Source organism: Pangasianodon hypophthalmus, chromosome 14, assembly GCF_027358585.1.
Source record: "Pangasianodon hypophthalmus isolate fPanHyp1 chromosome 14, fPanHyp1.pri, whole genome shotgun sequence".
NCBI lineage: Eukaryota > Metazoa > Chordata > Actinopteri > Siluriformes > Pangasiidae > Pangasianodon > Pangasianodon hypophthalmus.
The window spans coordinates 5,846,614-5,863,471 of NC_069723.1; the positions used below are offsets into that span (position 1 = coordinate 5,846,614).

The 16,858-nt window shown below is 39.4% G+C and overlaps 2 protein-coding genes across 2 annotated transcripts in view; both read left to right on the forward strand.

Annotated features, from left to right (window-relative positions):
- The first annotated feature begins 1,238 nt into the window (after positions 1–1,238).
- nek8 (NIMA-related kinase 8) lies at positions 1,239–11,544 on the forward strand. Its single transcript, XM_026923954.3, has 15 exons — positions 1,239–1,360; positions 1,926–2,131; positions 2,487–2,719; positions 2,807–2,938; positions 3,029–3,237; positions 3,332–3,411; positions 3,779–3,966; positions 4,762–4,909; positions 5,326–5,402; positions 6,217–6,334; positions 6,486–6,636; positions 8,563–8,726; positions 8,841–8,993; positions 9,440–9,598; positions 10,603–11,544. The coding sequence occupies exons 1-15, from the start codon at positions 1,314–1,316 to the stop codon at positions 10,629–10,631; spliced, it is 2,094 nt and encodes a 697-aa protein (XP_026779755.1). The 5' UTR covers positions 1,239–1,313; the 3' UTR covers positions 10,632–11,544.
- Positions 11,545–11,838: 294 nt separating this feature from the next.
- traf4a (tnf receptor-associated factor 4a) overlaps positions 11,839–16,858 on the forward strand; it is a 34,447-nt gene continuing 29,427 nt past the window's right edge. The window contains exon 1 of the mRNA XM_026924738.3: positions 11,839–12,342. Coding sequence (XP_026780539.1) covers positions 12,200–12,342 — 143 coding nt within the window. The 5' untranslated portion in view covers positions 11,839–12,199. The remainder of the gene's footprint in view (positions 12,343–16,858) is intronic.

Genomic DNA, 16,858 nt, shown 5'->3' on the forward strand with positions numbered 1-16,858 from the left:
CGGTCTGGTTGCATATTTCCACTCTTGTGTGGTGGCTGTATGCCTCAGTCATTGGCAAGGAATGCACAGAGCTGTTGTTCTTACCGAAACTGAGAACTCCAGTGAACTAAAGCATGCAGTGGAGCAGTATCACCGAAACAGCTCACCAAAAGCACTTATGAAATGACATTCTAATCTGAATCTTCACCTCTCTCAGTCCTTACTGTTTACGTGTTTTATGCGTCCCTTATAAATATGACCATCTTTGTTGCAAACTTATTATACACTGCTACTATTCACCCCAATAAACACAAAATTAAAAATGTTTCCATTAAGCCTCATTTTCTGTACAGTCTCTCAAGTCTATAGATTGTATCCAATCAACAATTATCAGTCTCTGACTCATCAGCAGGGTTATAATGCCTTAGATTGCATTGAGTATAACATCCCTGCTGAATAATGGTCTGAAAAACAAAACAAAACAACACTGTACCAGCTGGTACGTTATTATCCCTAACCCTAACTCTAACCCTAACCCAGGTTTGATCCTGTGCTTGAGCATGTTCTCCTGGTGTCCACATGGGTTTCCTCTGTCAGGAAGAGAACTGGCTGAGATAAACTGCCCTGGGTGTGAATGTGTGTGTGCATGGTGTCCTGTGATGGCCTGGCATCCCATCCACGCTGTTTTCCTCCTTCACACCTAGCATTCCCGGGATAGGCCTTCGGATCCTAAAAGCGGATAAAGCAGTTCTTGAAAGTCAATGAGTGATATCTTATCTAAGATCTAGCATTTGGTAGAAGTTAGCAGCTGGGCCTGTGTTTTGGTAAGCGGTAGCTGCTCAGACCAGCTGAATTTTTCAGTAGGGATGGTGTTGGGTCTTGTCTCGAAAATAAATGAATGTTTGCATGAAGAGTGTGTGGTGCTTTTATTATTATTATTATTATTATTATTATTATTATTATTATTATTATTATTTTCATACATATTTACGTCTGTGATCTTGCATTCCTCAAAACAAACCAGGCTGGTCTCTTTTTTTTTTTAAATTATTAAACCAACAAAAACGATTAAAAGCGTACTGCCTTATCTTTTTCACAAACATTTAGCATGACTATGATTCATTATATTTTAAGCAATTACTTTGTTCGTAATTGTCTTTAATAACTATGTTTGCTCCATAGTGCCTTTTTTTCTCAAACGCGGGGAATTTTCCACGTTCACCTTTCCTTTGTCCCTTCTTGCGTTCCGTAGGGATACAGGAAGCGTTGCTTAGAGACGGGAGACGTCGCAGACACTGGTGTAACTAGCTACACTTTGGCAGAATCCAACCAAGATGGAGAAGTACGAGAAAATCAAAGTGGTCGGGAGAGGAGCATTCGGGTAATGCAAAGATAAACGCGTTAAAACCGCTCTGTTAAAAATGTTGTCTTTTCCAAATAAGTCCAATCGACAGCTTGCAAAGGTTTTTATACGCACTGTTTTATTTTAGCCTGAAGGTTTGACTGTTCGCGCGCGAGCCTTATTCTTGGGTAGTTAACGGTTTTTCCACCACAAAACAACTGCAACCTCAAAGCGGAATACTGGCTGTTCAGAGAATTGTCCTGATACTCATATTCCTATGTTTGATCACGTTTGATTTATTAGATGGTAATATGCAGGTTATCACACGCATGCTTGAGGACTGTGTAAGTCCATCCTGCTCAGCTCTCAGTGCAGAATAATCCATGCCTCTGTGGCTTCTTTACTTCTTTAGAAAGAGGCCATCTAACCCATGAAAGGTGGATATACAGGTGTATAATAGTCTCTGAAGAATTTTTTTTGACTAATGTATTAGAGACACCACCTCTTTAGTGCAGTACATAGTTCAGTGATCTGATTCCAGTGATAAACACATCAGACTCTAGTCTTCACCTTGACCATAAGCTTGTCTTTTTCTTTGGGACAGGATAGTGCACCTTTGCCGTCGAAGAACTGATGGTGCTTTGGTAATTCTAAAGGAAATCCCAGTGGAGCAGATGACCCGGGACGAGCGTCTTGCCGCGCAGAATGAGTGCCAAGTTCTCAAGTTACTCAACCACCCCAACATAATCGAGTATTACGAAAATTTCCTGGAGGACAAGGCGCTCATGATCGCAATGGAATATGCACCAGGTAGCACATTTCCTAGTTTTTATTACATAAGACCTTTTACATCTCATTCAAAAGTAGAGAAACTTTGGCCTTTGGAGAAAATGACTATTTAGAGAAATGAAATGAAGTTTATTCTGTCATAGCCAGATTAGAGCCACTGAGTAGCGAGAAATCTGCAGCTTAGGACAGCAAGCCAAAATGTACATGTGGCCCATTCATTAAAATTTCTGTTGTACAAAATGTTGCACAAAATTCACTGATTTAAATACCTGTAGATTCCTTTATAAATACCTGTAAATGCCTTTATTTATTGCTGTTCAGAGTAGAACAGAGTTTTGTGATCTGTCATCATCATTATCTGTCGTGTATGTTTTAGGTGGAACTCTTGCTGATTACATCCAGAAGCGATGCAATTCCCTCCTGGATGAAGACACCATACTGCATTTCTTTGTGCAGATCTTACTGGCCCTCTATCATGTGCACAACAAACTTATTCTTCATCGAGACCTTAAAACCCAAAACATTCTACTGGACAAGCACCAGATGATAGTCAAAATAGGTGACTTTGGGATCTCCAAAATTCTAGTTAGCAAGAGCAAAGCTTACACTGTAAGTGCCATGTGATATAGTCCAGTTTCACTCGTAGCCATTAAGCATATTTGTGCTGTAATCAGATGTTCTTGCTTGTAATGGCAGGTGGTTGGGACACCTTGTTACATCTCTCCTGAACTGTGTGAAGGAAAACCGTACAATCAGAAGAGTGATATCTGGGCTCTGGGTTGTGTGCTCTATGAACTCGCCAGCCTCAAAAGAGCCTTTGAGGCAGCTGTAAGAAATATGTTCACTTGATTTTTCTCAGATCACTTCTGCCTGAACCTGTATGGTGAAAATCTGAGAGGAGTTGTTTTCTGTTCTCAGAACCTACCGGCCTTAGTCCTAAAAATCATGAGTGGCACTTTCGCCCCGATTTCCGACCGCTACAGCCCAGAACTGCGACAGCTCATCCTCAACATGCTTAACCTGGACCCGTCCAAGCGGCCACAGCTCAATGAGATCATGGCCAATCCCATCTGCATCCGGCCCCTGCTGAACCTCTACACTGACATCGGCAATGTCAGAATGCGCAGGTTGGACACCTGGATGATCTATAACAGCCGCTGATTAACATACTGAAATCTGACTTTTGATAAATATGTTTACTAGATAACCTGTTTCCAACAGAATTGAAAAGCCACTGCCCACCATGCAGACAGGTCCTCATGGCAGACCAGGAAGCCGTGTGACTGGAACCAGAACAAGGGGTCAGATTTCATGTGTCCACGTCATCTATTGTTTAGGAGTCATGGTATTATTTTATAGGGTAATATTTGATAGGATATTTATGGAATACTTAGCATAATTTTATCAGATAATAAAAAGACTGGAATTTTACCTAAATATCATTGCTCTTTTACTGAATATAAACATATTTAAGTATTAGATTATTTTAATGTTTTCAGTTTTAAACACTGTAAAGCACCTTGTGTCCTTGTTTTATTATTATTATTAGTAGTAGTAGTAGTAGTAGTAATAATAATAATAATAAAAATAATAATAATAACACCAATTATAATATAGCTGAAAATAGCGTGAACATAAGGAGTAATTTTCGGTGGCACTTTTTTTCAGGTGGGTTGTCAAGCTTAATTTCAACCAAGATGATGCACTCTCTGCCCTTGTCGTCAGTATATACGTGGGGTAGTGGCATCTCCACGCCACTCCGGCTGCCTATGCTCAACACCGAGGTGCTGCAGGTTTCGTTGGGCCGCACACAAAAGATGGGTGTCACCAAATCAGGACGCCTCATCACCTGGGAGGTTAGTTGGTCAAAACCCAGCTTTGAATCCAGTATTAACAGAATAGATACCCCTCTAGAGTTATTAGAGTGATCTGAGAGTTGGAAGGTGAAAGTGTTCAGGTGAAATGTTAAAAATGGAAATTAATGTGGAAGAAAGTCTAACAGTCCTTGTCCTCGTCTCTCCATCTCTTATTTAACTCCTGGCTGTGCACAGAATCCCAAAACCTTCAAACAGACTTTATGCAGATCAGACAGACCTAAAATCCTTAAAAATGCATCATTAAGCATATATTTTGAAGGTTCACAATGTGCAGGATTTAGAAAACAACTGGATGAATGCTTGATTTCTTTCAGTATAAGTGGACTAATTAATATTTGGTAGAAAATAAAAGGTTTCCAAAAGGTTTTTAAAAAAAAATTCATAAAATTTCAACTATTCAAGTTTTCTTTGTGTGTACTGAGTGGACTGTGTGTATTGTCTGTATTGTGTAAGTGTGTTGTGTGTCCATTAAGTGTGTTGTGCCGAATACGTTTTTAGATGGAGTTGCAGTTAGCACTGGGTGTAAAACACGTCAGAGGGTAGCTGATGCCTTCCAAAAGTATTAAACACTAACCTGCTCACTAACAGTATTCCTCTTTACACTCAGCTACCAGTTCATCTTACACAACATATTTAAATCCAGTAAACATTTAAAATCATTAAAAAAATAAAATAAAACGAACTCTTTTGATGAAGTCTGTTGTTGAAATATCTTTTCTTGAGGTGGTCTGATACAGAATGACCTGTTTATGGTTTGATGTGATACTGTGACAGGCTCCCACTGTGGGCTGCGGCGAGGCTTCTCTACCTGGTGCTCTGGAGCAAATGCAGCCCCAGTTTATCTCTCGGTTCCTAGAGGGGCAGTCTGGTGTCACCATCAAATCTGTCTCCTGTGGAGACCTCTTTACAACCTGCCTGACAGGTACACATAAACACAGCAAAAAGCAAGGTTTAGTGTAAAAATGCTAAAGAAAGAATTTTCCCACCATTACATTAAACCCCTTGGTTTAAATTGGGAAATGTCTTCGATATTAGAACACAAGTCCGGTCACCTTGACCTACTGCTCATAGATGATGCACTGTTTTTCCTCACTACAACGTGAAATCTTTTTTGCTGAGCCTTTAAAGAGTAGCTAAAAGACTGAAACAAATAACAAACCATTAATCCAGCAGCACAACACAACACTTTCACAGTTCATTGCTTTTCCCTTACACTTTATTGCAGATGGCAGATTAATATTTAATGCCTTGCTTAGGATTATACTGTTTTCGTTTAATCCTAATCCCAGTTCTTTGTCAGGAGCTGTTAATTCTCTAGTCTTCTCCTTTTGCTTACAGACAGAGGCATAATTATGACATTTGGAAGTGGAAGCAATGGGTGTCTTGGACATGGAAATTACAACGACATAACACAGGTGAGTGTTTCCTATGACTTATAGTCAGTGCTAAGTTTCAGAGTAAGTATTTGAGAAGCGTGTGAGTTTAAATCGAAGGACTGCCAGAGAGCCAGCGCTGGAACCCTGGACAAGACCTCTAGCCCTCAAATGCTGAACTGTTTGCTGATTGACTGTTTCCTTTATCTGCTTTGGATAAAGGTGTCTGCCAAATGGCTACATTTAAATTCTCCTAACACACTGGCTGAGGGATCTGGATTTAATCTTAGAATAATTAAGACTGAAATATGAGTAGGGGTGTTATCAGACTCTACTGTGCATGGATAAATACACAAAAATATTGTAACTTAACTGTAAAGAAGGCAAGGCAACACTTTGTGAAATGCATGTGCAGAATGAGGAAGCAATACAACACAAAGACTGTTTTATATATTTTTCTAGCTTCAGAATGCCTAAATAGATATTTTTTCTTACAAGTATTGTATATTAGGGTATTGGCACTGCAAATGTGGGCTTGTAACATTTAGTAATCTGTTTAACTGTAGTGAGTTAAACAAGTCAGTTCAACAAAGTTTTTGATAGAGGCTACAAAGCCCTTCTGTAAGTCGCTCTGAATAAGGGCATCTGCTAAACACTGTAAATGTTAACGTAAGTGCTCTTGTTTAACAGTAGACGTCATGTCCTAAAGCTCTGCTGATGAAGCTTTTAACGGTTATTCTCAGTCACTGTTTCTGGAACCCTTATACAGAGAGATTTACTTTCTTTTTCCACACGTTTATAGAACAGATCAAATCTTCATGTTGCTTCTTCTCCTCTTGTCTTTGTCTCTGTGTAGCCCAAAATAGTGGAGGCTCTCCTGGGCTATGAGCTGGTTCAGGTGTCCTGTGGTGCCTCCCATGTGCTGGCTGTGACCAATGAGAGGGAGGTCTTCTCCTGGGGAAGAGGAGACAATGGTACATTAACATGAGCAGTGACTTGGCCTAATCATTTTGTCTAGTGTTTGTATATTTGTATAGTCTGTCTATTATTTAGAAGCATCTTGTACGATATTTAGAAATCTTTCTAAACCTCCCCTCCAACCCCCCCCTTTCCTCCCTTTGGCAGGTCGGCTGGGACTGGGCACCCAGGATACCCACAATGCCCCGCAGCAGGTGAATATCCCTGTAGATTTCGAGGCCCAGCGAGTGTTGTGTGGGGTCGACTGCTCCATGATCATGAGCACTCAACACCAGATCCTGGCGTGTGGCAGCAACAGGTACGACACTTCAGCAGCACCTTTATTAATATTAACACCTTTATTAATATGGTTTAGGAAGATATTTTATATGTTTTTAAAATTATTTGTTCATTCTCACAGAGCTATAATTTTGACTTGATATACTGTAATATAAAAGAAGTGATGAACAATCAAGCTGCATCTCAAGTGGTGCACTAATGCGAATAGTGTGTTCACACTGGGCAACTCACTGACGTGTAGTGCACTATTAATTACTGGATGATGTATGAAAAACCTGCTAAACTGAAGCGTGGACAGTTGGACACTTTCTGCACTAAGTAGACACAGGATGCTGTATGTAGCGTGAAGTGCGGAGCCACAAGAGGGTGCTACAGTTTATAGTTTGCTGAAAGGCTTCAATTCAAATCAGTTTTATTTGTATACCGCTTTTAATAATGGACATTGTCAAAAAACAGCTTTACAGAAATCTGGATATAAGATTTTTAATTTAAATTGATCTCTAATGAGCAAGCCAGAGGTGACTGTGGCAAGGAAAAATTCCCTGCGGCGACAAGAGGAAGAAACCTTGAGAGGAACCAGACTCAAAAGGGAACCTCATGAGGGTGACACCGGACAGTGTGATTATAAATCATTCCACTTCTATAACTGTATACTGTAAAGTCAAGCAGTGCTAAGTGTGTTAAAAGGAACTTGATTATAAGCATTAGACTTATTAACTGTTCACTGATGGAGATTTGACTGTAAACTGTTGTTAGCAATTGTTGTCTTAAGGCTATCCAAGAACGAACATCCACAGCCATCTTTAGGGTGTGTGTGTGGTACCATCCACAGTAAACCCATGGTGATCTGTAGGCTATCCATGTGGGGCCATCTTCAGCAGCAGTGAGTGATTTCCAGGTGAGCGAGGCTTGAAGCAGAAGTAGGTCCAACAGGATGGAAGCCTAGATCACTGGTGTCTCAGGAGTAACTCCACAGAAGCTCAACAGAGAGAGAGAGAGAAATAACAGAGATTATTAGGTATTCTCTTGCACTGTAATGGTTTAAGAAGATGCACATTGTGCACAGAGTGCAAGCAGGGGCTCCAGCAAGACTAGCTATGTCAGCAAAACTAAACGGGAGAACCAGAAGGTAACACAGACATGAAGGCGCCCTGGAACATAAAGCAGCCAGCCACTGAAAGGCTGTTGCACAGAGTGAGAATGCTGCTACAATGCAAGTGCAAATGACGAGCAAAAACGTAGGCAAAAAATTGGGGTTTTAAAATTGCCCTGCTCCTGTGGAGGCTGTTTTGGTGCGATTTAATGACATGAGCTGCTGCACAGTAGCTTGTCATTTCCATTTAGCGCAAGATGTGATTGATTGATTTGAGACGTTATTGCTGACCATATATTAGGTATTACATTTTCACAGTATATTTTTCAGTATAAATTTAGTAGTATGCCATTTGAGACACAGCTTTAGATTAGACTTAGTTTCCATTGGGAAACTTCATTAACCTTTAAGTTAAGCTTAATTATACTAAAAAAGATAGCCATCTTGACCATTCACACATTGGCAACATCATACGACAAAAACCTTTTTGCAATGCATGAGCTTAAACACCTGAGGCAGTGTCCCAGTATCATATCTTGCAGTATTTCCTTGACCAACTTGTTCTGATTGTTGATTGCTGTTATGTTTGCTGTGTCACTGTGAAATGCATCAAAAGAAGCCTGATCACAGGGAAATTACCTTGCCCTAGACTGCCATATTTAGCCACATCATCTTTACTGACTGGTACATATGGACGATTATTACATTCAATGTTGTCAAATAAATACATAAAAAGCCATAATTGTATGTTTAATTAATGGGACTCATGTTTGCTTCTAACCAATATGAGCAGATCAAATTTTAAAATGACATTTTATTCTACAAAGGACAGTGATATGTATCCATTTACAGGTTTAACAAGCTAGGCCTGGATACAGTCAGCAAGACAGAGGAACCCGCCTCCTGTTGTCAAGTAGAAGAGGTCCACACATTCCAACCTGTTCAGTCGTCCCCACTGAACATCGAGAAAATTCTGTACATTGACATCGGAACGGCCCACTCTGCCTCAGTCACGGGTGAGACAAGGATCCTTCTGACTACTGATCTTTTTATCCTTTTGTACAGTTATCACAAATCCAGCATGAGATATTTCATCTAGGTTTCTGTTGAAAATGTTCCCTAAAACCCAGAGAAAGGTCAGTGTTTCACATTTGGCAGTAACCAGCATGGGCAGCTTGGCTGCAGCTCTCGCCGCAACAGCAGAGTGCCCTTCCGGGTGCCAGGGCTGCAGGGCATCACCATGGTAGCGTGCGGAGACGCGTTCACTCTGGCTATTGGTGCAGGTACTAAAATCAAACCTCCATCATAATCGCTTAACAGCGGCTGTTGTGTCAGGCTTAAAGTATCTGAAAACATTGTTTTGTCTTTTGTGTCTTAATATCATTACAAAGCATCAATACAGAGTGCTTATATGACATATGTCCCTGTTGGCTTTTTTATTATTTATTTATTTATTAAAGAGTTCTGTTTGCTCTTTTGGTACATCACAATCATTAACAAATTCCAGTTTCAGCATTAGATCCATTTTCTGAATGTGCTTAATGATTTAGTCAGGTTCGTTAAGCAGCCTCATATTATAGTCTTCCTCTTAAAGGCAGAAGAAGATAATACTTTACACAAGTAGTATTATCAGTTTATTAGTATCCAGCTCAAGACTGCGGTTACAGACATCAGTTACTAAGCTGTTAGTACTATGTGATGTCTTATTGGTGTGTTTTTTGTCCTTTAGATGGTGAGGTGTATACCTGGGGGAAAGGAGCCCGTGGGCGCCTTGGAAGGAAAGAAGAGGATTCTGGGATACCGAAGGCAGTGCAGCTTGATGAGAGTCACCCATTCACAGTTACATCAGTGGCTTGTTGCCATGGCAACACACTCTTGGCTGTAAAACGTAATGTAGCATAATATGTCTTTTGACATTCCATTAGAAAACTGTGGAATCATCCAGGCCTATGAATAACATCAGTCCATACAGTACAGCTCCAGAAATGTGGGATCTTTCACTTTTCTGCAGCAGATTAAAATAATGTAAACCAGATAACAAAGTATATTACATATATTTTACATATTTTTAAATAAATAAAAGTCTATGTTTTATTCATTATTTCAGATGATATGATAAATAATATACTATAATTATATATTTTCTTGTTTGTTAGTAATTTTATGTTGAGGCATATACTTTGCAAATATCTGCATATTTTATGAAACCTATGTTGTTTGTTTTGAAATCATCTATAGCCCTGTTAATCCTTCTAAAGACATTTATTTCCTACATATTATTATAACCTTGGAAGTTGTATAGAACTAGCACCACAACTTCCAAGAGTCACTCTGTATATGTATCTGCAACACAGCTGGTTGTGTATTATTGAAAACGCTGTGGATCCCAAACCTCTGAGCAGTAATGCACTAGCAGTTTGTGTATGGTTTGTAGGTTCTGAACCTTTGCATCAGGGCCTCAGACTGTTAATGATCACTGATTCAGGGCTAAAAGGGTTTTTTGTCTGTTGTGCTCAGTTCACAATAGTAGCAGCGTAACACAAGTCACACTTTGTTTAGGTCCCTTTAGGCTTCAGTAGCCAAGGGCTTCTTACTAAATGCACCAAATTGACTTCAGTTGTGCTTTGTTCCCAGAAATACAATGAAAACAGTTTAGCATGTTTAGCTCACTATCTTGCTGGAGTCAGGGGCTTTTAAAATGTACAATGTGTAAATTGTAAACAGGAGGAATAACTTATTATTTTGTACTTTATAAAAGATATAACTATTTTTGCTGATTTAATTCCACTTTTAGAATTCTGTTATATTAAGTATGTTTTTAAAGTGTGGAATATATATTTTTAATCACATATACACTGATACTCTTACTGATAATGTCACTCTCTTTTACAGCTTTTTTTGAAGATCCTGTCCCTAAGTGACCCTTAAATCTCAGCGGTATCTGCGAGAGGACAGACAAACAACTTCCTCCGAAAAACTTTCATAAACATTCAGAGCAGTTAATGACTATGACTTTTAAAGACCTGGCAGGAAGTGGACTGCTGAAGAATTTCAGTGCATTATGATAATTAAAGTGCAATAACGTCTGAGGTACGATTACATGGATTATGAAGGTTTATAGATTTATGTATCCAACTGAAATCATAATGTATAGTATGGTTTTTGCTTGAAGGCAATATCTTTTATGAATGCTGTTTGTGAATGCTTCAGCTCTAGGATTGTCATTTTGCTGCTATACAATCACAAAGTAATTATGTAAGACACTCACAGGAAGTCAGACAGGTCCTGTAGGATTATTATAACACAATGCATGACAGAACTCTCATTTAACACAGCTGGCTGCCAAAGAAAATTAGAAAGTTGTTACTGTCTTTGTTCCTTCTTTAAAGAATGCAGCATGCTTTCTGTGATTTATAATAATCATTTTATACACCAAAAGACTAAAAGAATAATCTTTTTTTGTAATCTTTTTTACACCAAAAGACTTCTGAGGTACAGAGATTTTAAATAAATGCTTTTGAGTACATACAACGACTAAAAAAGAGTTTCTGTCCACACTGGAGGCATCTACATCAGCTAAAAGAGTTTTTTTTTTCTTTTTGTTTCCATCCTACTGAAGCCACACTTACTGAATGGTTATTAATTGCTCGGTAATACATATTCTTTAATAGTGTTTAACTTGCTTACACTGGACTGTCTCATTGTTGGTGTATTTTTGACGATGCACATCCACCAATAGAGGGAGATCTTTCCTTAACAGAAAGCTTTTTGATGATTTTCAGCATAATGCTACTTGTAAACTGAAGTGCAGCATCTGTGAGCAATGAACAGCTACACAATTCTTATAAAAGACAAAATTATTGTTTTTGAACATATTTTAAAACATTTAAGTGGATTTTTTTTTTTTTTTTTGCAGTTATGCACTTATATTATTTTAAATCCTAAATAAAGTTTAGTCTGTTTATGCATTTAAGCATACTCTGGCAGATTATATAGGATATAAAGATGTAGAAACAACCTCGTAGGGCGCGTGCGATAAGATTACAGTAAAAAGCAGGCAGACACTGAGTGACTTGAGAAGGGTGGTGACGTAATCAGACCCCGCCCATTTGGGGGCAGTGGGCGTGGCTTATCCGACCTAAACAGACGGGAGCAGGAGCTTTTGTCCACACAAGACTGTCAGTGTACACGGAGGCAGAAAGTGGACGCGTCTCGCCTGTTAGCTCGCCAAGCTCATTGTTTTCACCTTAAAGACACAGCAGCAGTAGCAGGTGTTTACTGGAGGGAGCTGACACGGTTCCCAGCCGGAGCTCTCGGCCGTGTGGAGGCGCGACCTTGTTGCTAGAGACACGAGACGATCTGGACAAGAGGACAATAGCGGTAATCTGTCGGGTGGCTGCAGGCTGGAGGTTAGCCGTCAGCGCACCTTGTTAATAGAAGCAGGATCCGCTTTCCGCCCTTTATCCGCTTTGGTTGGTCCGAAGTCGCCATGCCCGGCTACGACTACAAGTTCCTGGAGAAGCCGAAGAGGCGCTTTCAGTGCCCGCTGTGCAGTAAAGCCATGAGGGAGCCGGTGCAGGTCTCCACCTGCGGCCACAGATTCTGCGACACCTGCCTCCAGGAGTTCCTCAGGTACGAGGCCTTATTATGGACACAATTCACACCACTGTACACAGACATTTTGCAGAAGATGTGGAGATGAAGGTGGATGAAAGGTCATGTAGAGTGGTTTCACATGACACACAGTGTGGCTTCAGCATCTGTACACATCCAGCTCTTGTAGTGTGTGACACTGAGCTGAGAGCTGTTCCTACCAGCTGCCTGTGTGCTGACTACATCACCAAACGCTTTGTAATAGCATCAGGGCTTCACTGACTCTGCAATGACACCCAAAAGCCTTTGTGCATGCAGTTTCCCATTTCTTAATGTGCAGTACTGTCAGGGTAGGTCTGCCAACACTGGCACAGTAGCCTGTGTTTGTGTGATTATTCATCTCAGTCTTTGGCTGCAAAGGTTGTTTCAATTATTACAGTAAATGCTTTAATTTCTGGTCACTGAAGTCACCAACATTTGATTAATCAGCCAGGAACAAAAGATCATACCAGCTTTGCATGAACGAACATGGCCCTTTTGTTTGCTTGCATGGATTTGTGGGATGTATGTACTGTATATGTGTGTGCGTGTGTGTAATCAGGCAGTGGATAGCCTAAGCTCTGGCCCTGTCTGTCATTGTACCCTGAGGCAGTTCACTGGGAGGATGGGGGCGGATAGGAGTTAATAGAGTCGAGCAGCCTCAGACGTGGGATTAGCGAGGGATTCTTTATTGGATTTAGGGATCCTGTGTGCTGAAAGACTGACGGACCTTTCGCTCACAACTTATTTGTGCTTCAGTGATTATGTGTACACATACAGAGGCATGCACTACTTCTCTGTGCATACCTATCATAGAAGATTTCCACAGTACCTTCTGGTAGTGCCATACTGTGGAGTTCAGACGTCAGCCTACATGCATGTTTACCATTTAACAGTTATTCTAAAGATCATGTTTATGTTTAATGGGTTAGTGTGTGTTTACTGTGTTGTACATTGTGTCACCAGAGAACTAGGAAGTGCACTATTTGGAATTTAAAAATAGAAGCTCTTTATCTTGCTCTCCCCACATATTCAAATGACTGGGGCCTGTTTTCCTGCCTGCTGTACAGGGAAAGCACGGCTGCTGTGAATGTTTCGCTGTAGAGATATTAGGTGTTCTGTGACAGGTGTGATGTCGACCTCCAGTTCAGGCTGTCTGCTCAGATACCTCTTTGCTAGCAGCTTGGAAAAGTTGTGCTCCCATGAAAGGCATAGTATCATAAAATGTGCAATTTTTTTTGTTGTTTTTTTTCTTTTTTCCGGGAATGTGCTACATCTCTGCCTCACATTGTCATTTACAGCTTGAATGTTGTCTCACACACATTAAGCGTGTAGCCTTACTGTGGTCCAGGTGCGATTCATGCCACGGTGCGAGTAAATATATTGATTTGTTGAGAGAAGAAATATGAAAGTTAGAGACTTGTTTGAATAAAGCCCATCAGCAGAAGGTGAATCATGAGAGTGTCCTTGAGGGAAAATGATGAATCATATTTCTTTTGAAACAAGGCTGACACCATTTTAGATACTGATATAAAGGAGATACTACTATGTTAGTCAATCTTCTGGCCTTCACTTAAAAACATTCAGATCATTCCTTGTACGTCACAATTTTTTACCAATGTTGTTTTGGATCATATTTTTTTTAAAATATTGTTTGTGAGTAATGACAGTGTGCAGCCACCCATAATTCTTCCAGGCAGCCAGCTATCAGTCTGGACATGTCAGCCTAGCCTTACATTGAGGAAATGTTTTGCCCTTTGCTCCAGGAATGATATTCATGCTCAACAAAAATGTAAAGAAGTTACACCTTGTGTGTGAGTCACTCAGGTATAAAATTTACAATAGAAAATTCTGGAGCTGCTTATCACATCATGTTCCCACATTTCTCTCTTGTTATGAATAGCTCAGATTCTGATCATTGTCAGATTTGAAATGCTGATGCAAGGTTCTAGTATACGTCACGGCCTGCCATTGGTTTGGCGGTGTTGTAAATGGTCCATGTTTCCATTGAAGAAGGAATGTGTAAATAAAAGCAGCATATCAGGAGGCTGTGTGATTCCTGGGAGAGGCAGGAGAGGCCCATGGTCCTGGTTTATCGCTCCTACAATCAGCCATGAGTCAGTCACATGCCCACGCCATGTTCGCTGATTGGGTAAACTCTGAAGTAAAGGCAATTAAACCACAGCTTCATCACAGAGGAATTCCTCATGATGAGGGTTAATCATTCTGAACTCACAGATATATAACAGGCACTTTCAGTGTAGAATACTGTAGTGTCCTGTGTCCTTCAGTCTTTTGCATTTCTGCTCTCTGTGATTTAGTTTCCGGTATTTGCTGAATTGTATGTGGATGGAGGTAAGATCCAATGTAGTCTGTTTTCCGAATTCTGATTTTAATTCTTTTTTTTTTTTTTTTTAATGTAATTAGTATTTTAAGTTTTATCATTTGTCATTTAAAATGTGAGATATTATATGTTTAATGACATTTTAACAAAACTTAAACGGATTACATCTTTACTTTTTCACTAATTTACATTATTAGTATATTTAGTACTGTTGCAATTGTTAACTGTTACTGTGCTTTGATGAGCAACATTTGTCATCCCTAAAGACACACCCATGCCAAGAGAAGAATAATTTTACATCAAGAATCCCCGAAGGTCCTGAGGCAAGTTTGCAGTTGTGTTAATGTTCAAATCGATTCAAATCATTTTAATAACAGACACTGTCACAAAGCAGCTTTAGAGAAATTTGGAGATAGATTTAGGAGATCCCTAATGAGCAAGCCAGAGGAGATGGTGGCAAGGAAAACCTCCCTGAGACGACGTTCGGGAAGAAACCGCAAAATGGAGCCCACTCTCTGTTAGTGATACCAGATAGTGTGATTATAAATGTTAAACATCAGAAAATGTTTAAAAAAAAAAAAAAAAAACACTATTGCTGAACCTACCCAATTTTGGAGCACAGTAAACAGTGTGCTGAATTGCATCAGCTTAAACTTACTGCAGATGTTTAAATCACTGCTATAAATGCAACCATCCCATAGTAGAGAAAATGGACAAACTACAAGCAAACATTAGACCCCGTCCAACCAATATATGATATGATGCATAGGAGCATCACATGTTTATTTCCTGTTTATTTGTTAGAGTACAGATTTTTGTCAATCAGCTCCGCAGTCTGTGTGAAGTAGATTTGTGGCACTTGTTAACATTCAATAACCGACTGGTTTGGAAAAGATGTCGTGGCATTCTCTGATTAGTGATTTTAGATTTGACAGTATTAGTCAAATTATTAGTCCTGTGTAACTAGCAAACCCACTTCATCTTACTGACAAGAAGGTGTAGGGTGCCAAGACGAGTGTTCACTAAAAGAAGAACAATCACTGTAATATTCTGACAGTACAAGTCAAATTCCCCAATATGTTTTTATTTTATTATTTAGGTCTAAGTCCAAAATAGTGAAATAGTCACCCCCAAATCTCAGAATTTTACATGGTCCTGTGTTTACTGTGAGGGGAAATTAATATTTGGATTTTTTTTGTTGTTGTTTAATATGCTGCTGGTGCATATATCCACTTCATCTTCACACACCCAATGTCTTCTGACTTTGTACTTTGTAAATAATGTATGAACAAAAAAGTATGTATGTATAAACATAAACAAATATGTTTAAAAGTCAAACTTGTTAGTGAAAAAAATATTCAGATACTATGCAGAATATATACATATATATATATATATATATATATATATATATATATATATATATATAATGTGTGTGTGTGTGTGTGTGTAAAGGTTACAAAAAAATTAATCACATTCTAGATATAAATGCTGCAAAAATGTTCTCATGCAAGTTGCAAATGGTTTTATTATAAAAGACGTTAGCAAGTATAAAAAGTAGCAATCATGGTGAACATGAAGGAGCTTCCTAAAGTTCTCAGGAACAACATTATTAAACAACACTTGAATGAAAAAGGCTACAGATCCATAGCAAAGACCATAAATGTCCCTGTCAGTACAACTGCCTCGATAAAATGCAGGTAGAAAGTTCATGGAACCACAACTAATCGTCCCCTGACATGTGTGCCACGCAAGATTTCACATCATGCTCGCACATTAATGATAAGTTAAAAGAGAATCCAGCTGTCATTCAAAAGGATTTGCAAGATGACCTGAAAGGAACAAGAACCTCAGTTACACAGAGAATAATAAGCAATGAACTGCACCACAATAATCTCCATTCCTACACCTTACACAGAACTGCTCCGCTGAAAAAAAACCTCTTTTGGAACAATATACTCTGGTCAGACGTGACCAAAATAGAACTCTCTGGCAATATTTCAGCTCGTCATGTTTGGAGAAAGAAGAGTTGTGTGTATGATTGAAGAACATCATAATCACAGTGAAGTACGGAGGTGGGAGCATGATATGGAGCTCCTTCTCTGCAAACAGTACTGGGTTACTACATCCTTGAAGGAAACATGAATGGAGCTATGTTCCAGGACAGTTTAG

Coding starts and splice junctions, on each gene's coding strand:
- nek8 (XM_026923954.3), top strand. CDS start 1,314: ATGGAGAAGTACGAGAAAATCAAAGTGGTCGGGAGAGGAGCATTCGG. Junction 1,361..1,925: donor GTCGGGAGAGGAGCATTCGG/GTAATGCAAAGA, acceptor TCTTTGGGACAG/GATAGTGCACCTTTGCCGTC. Junction 2,132..2,486: donor CGCAATGGAATATGCACCAG/GTAGCACATTTC, acceptor TGTATGTTTTAG/GTGGAACTCTTGCTGATTAC.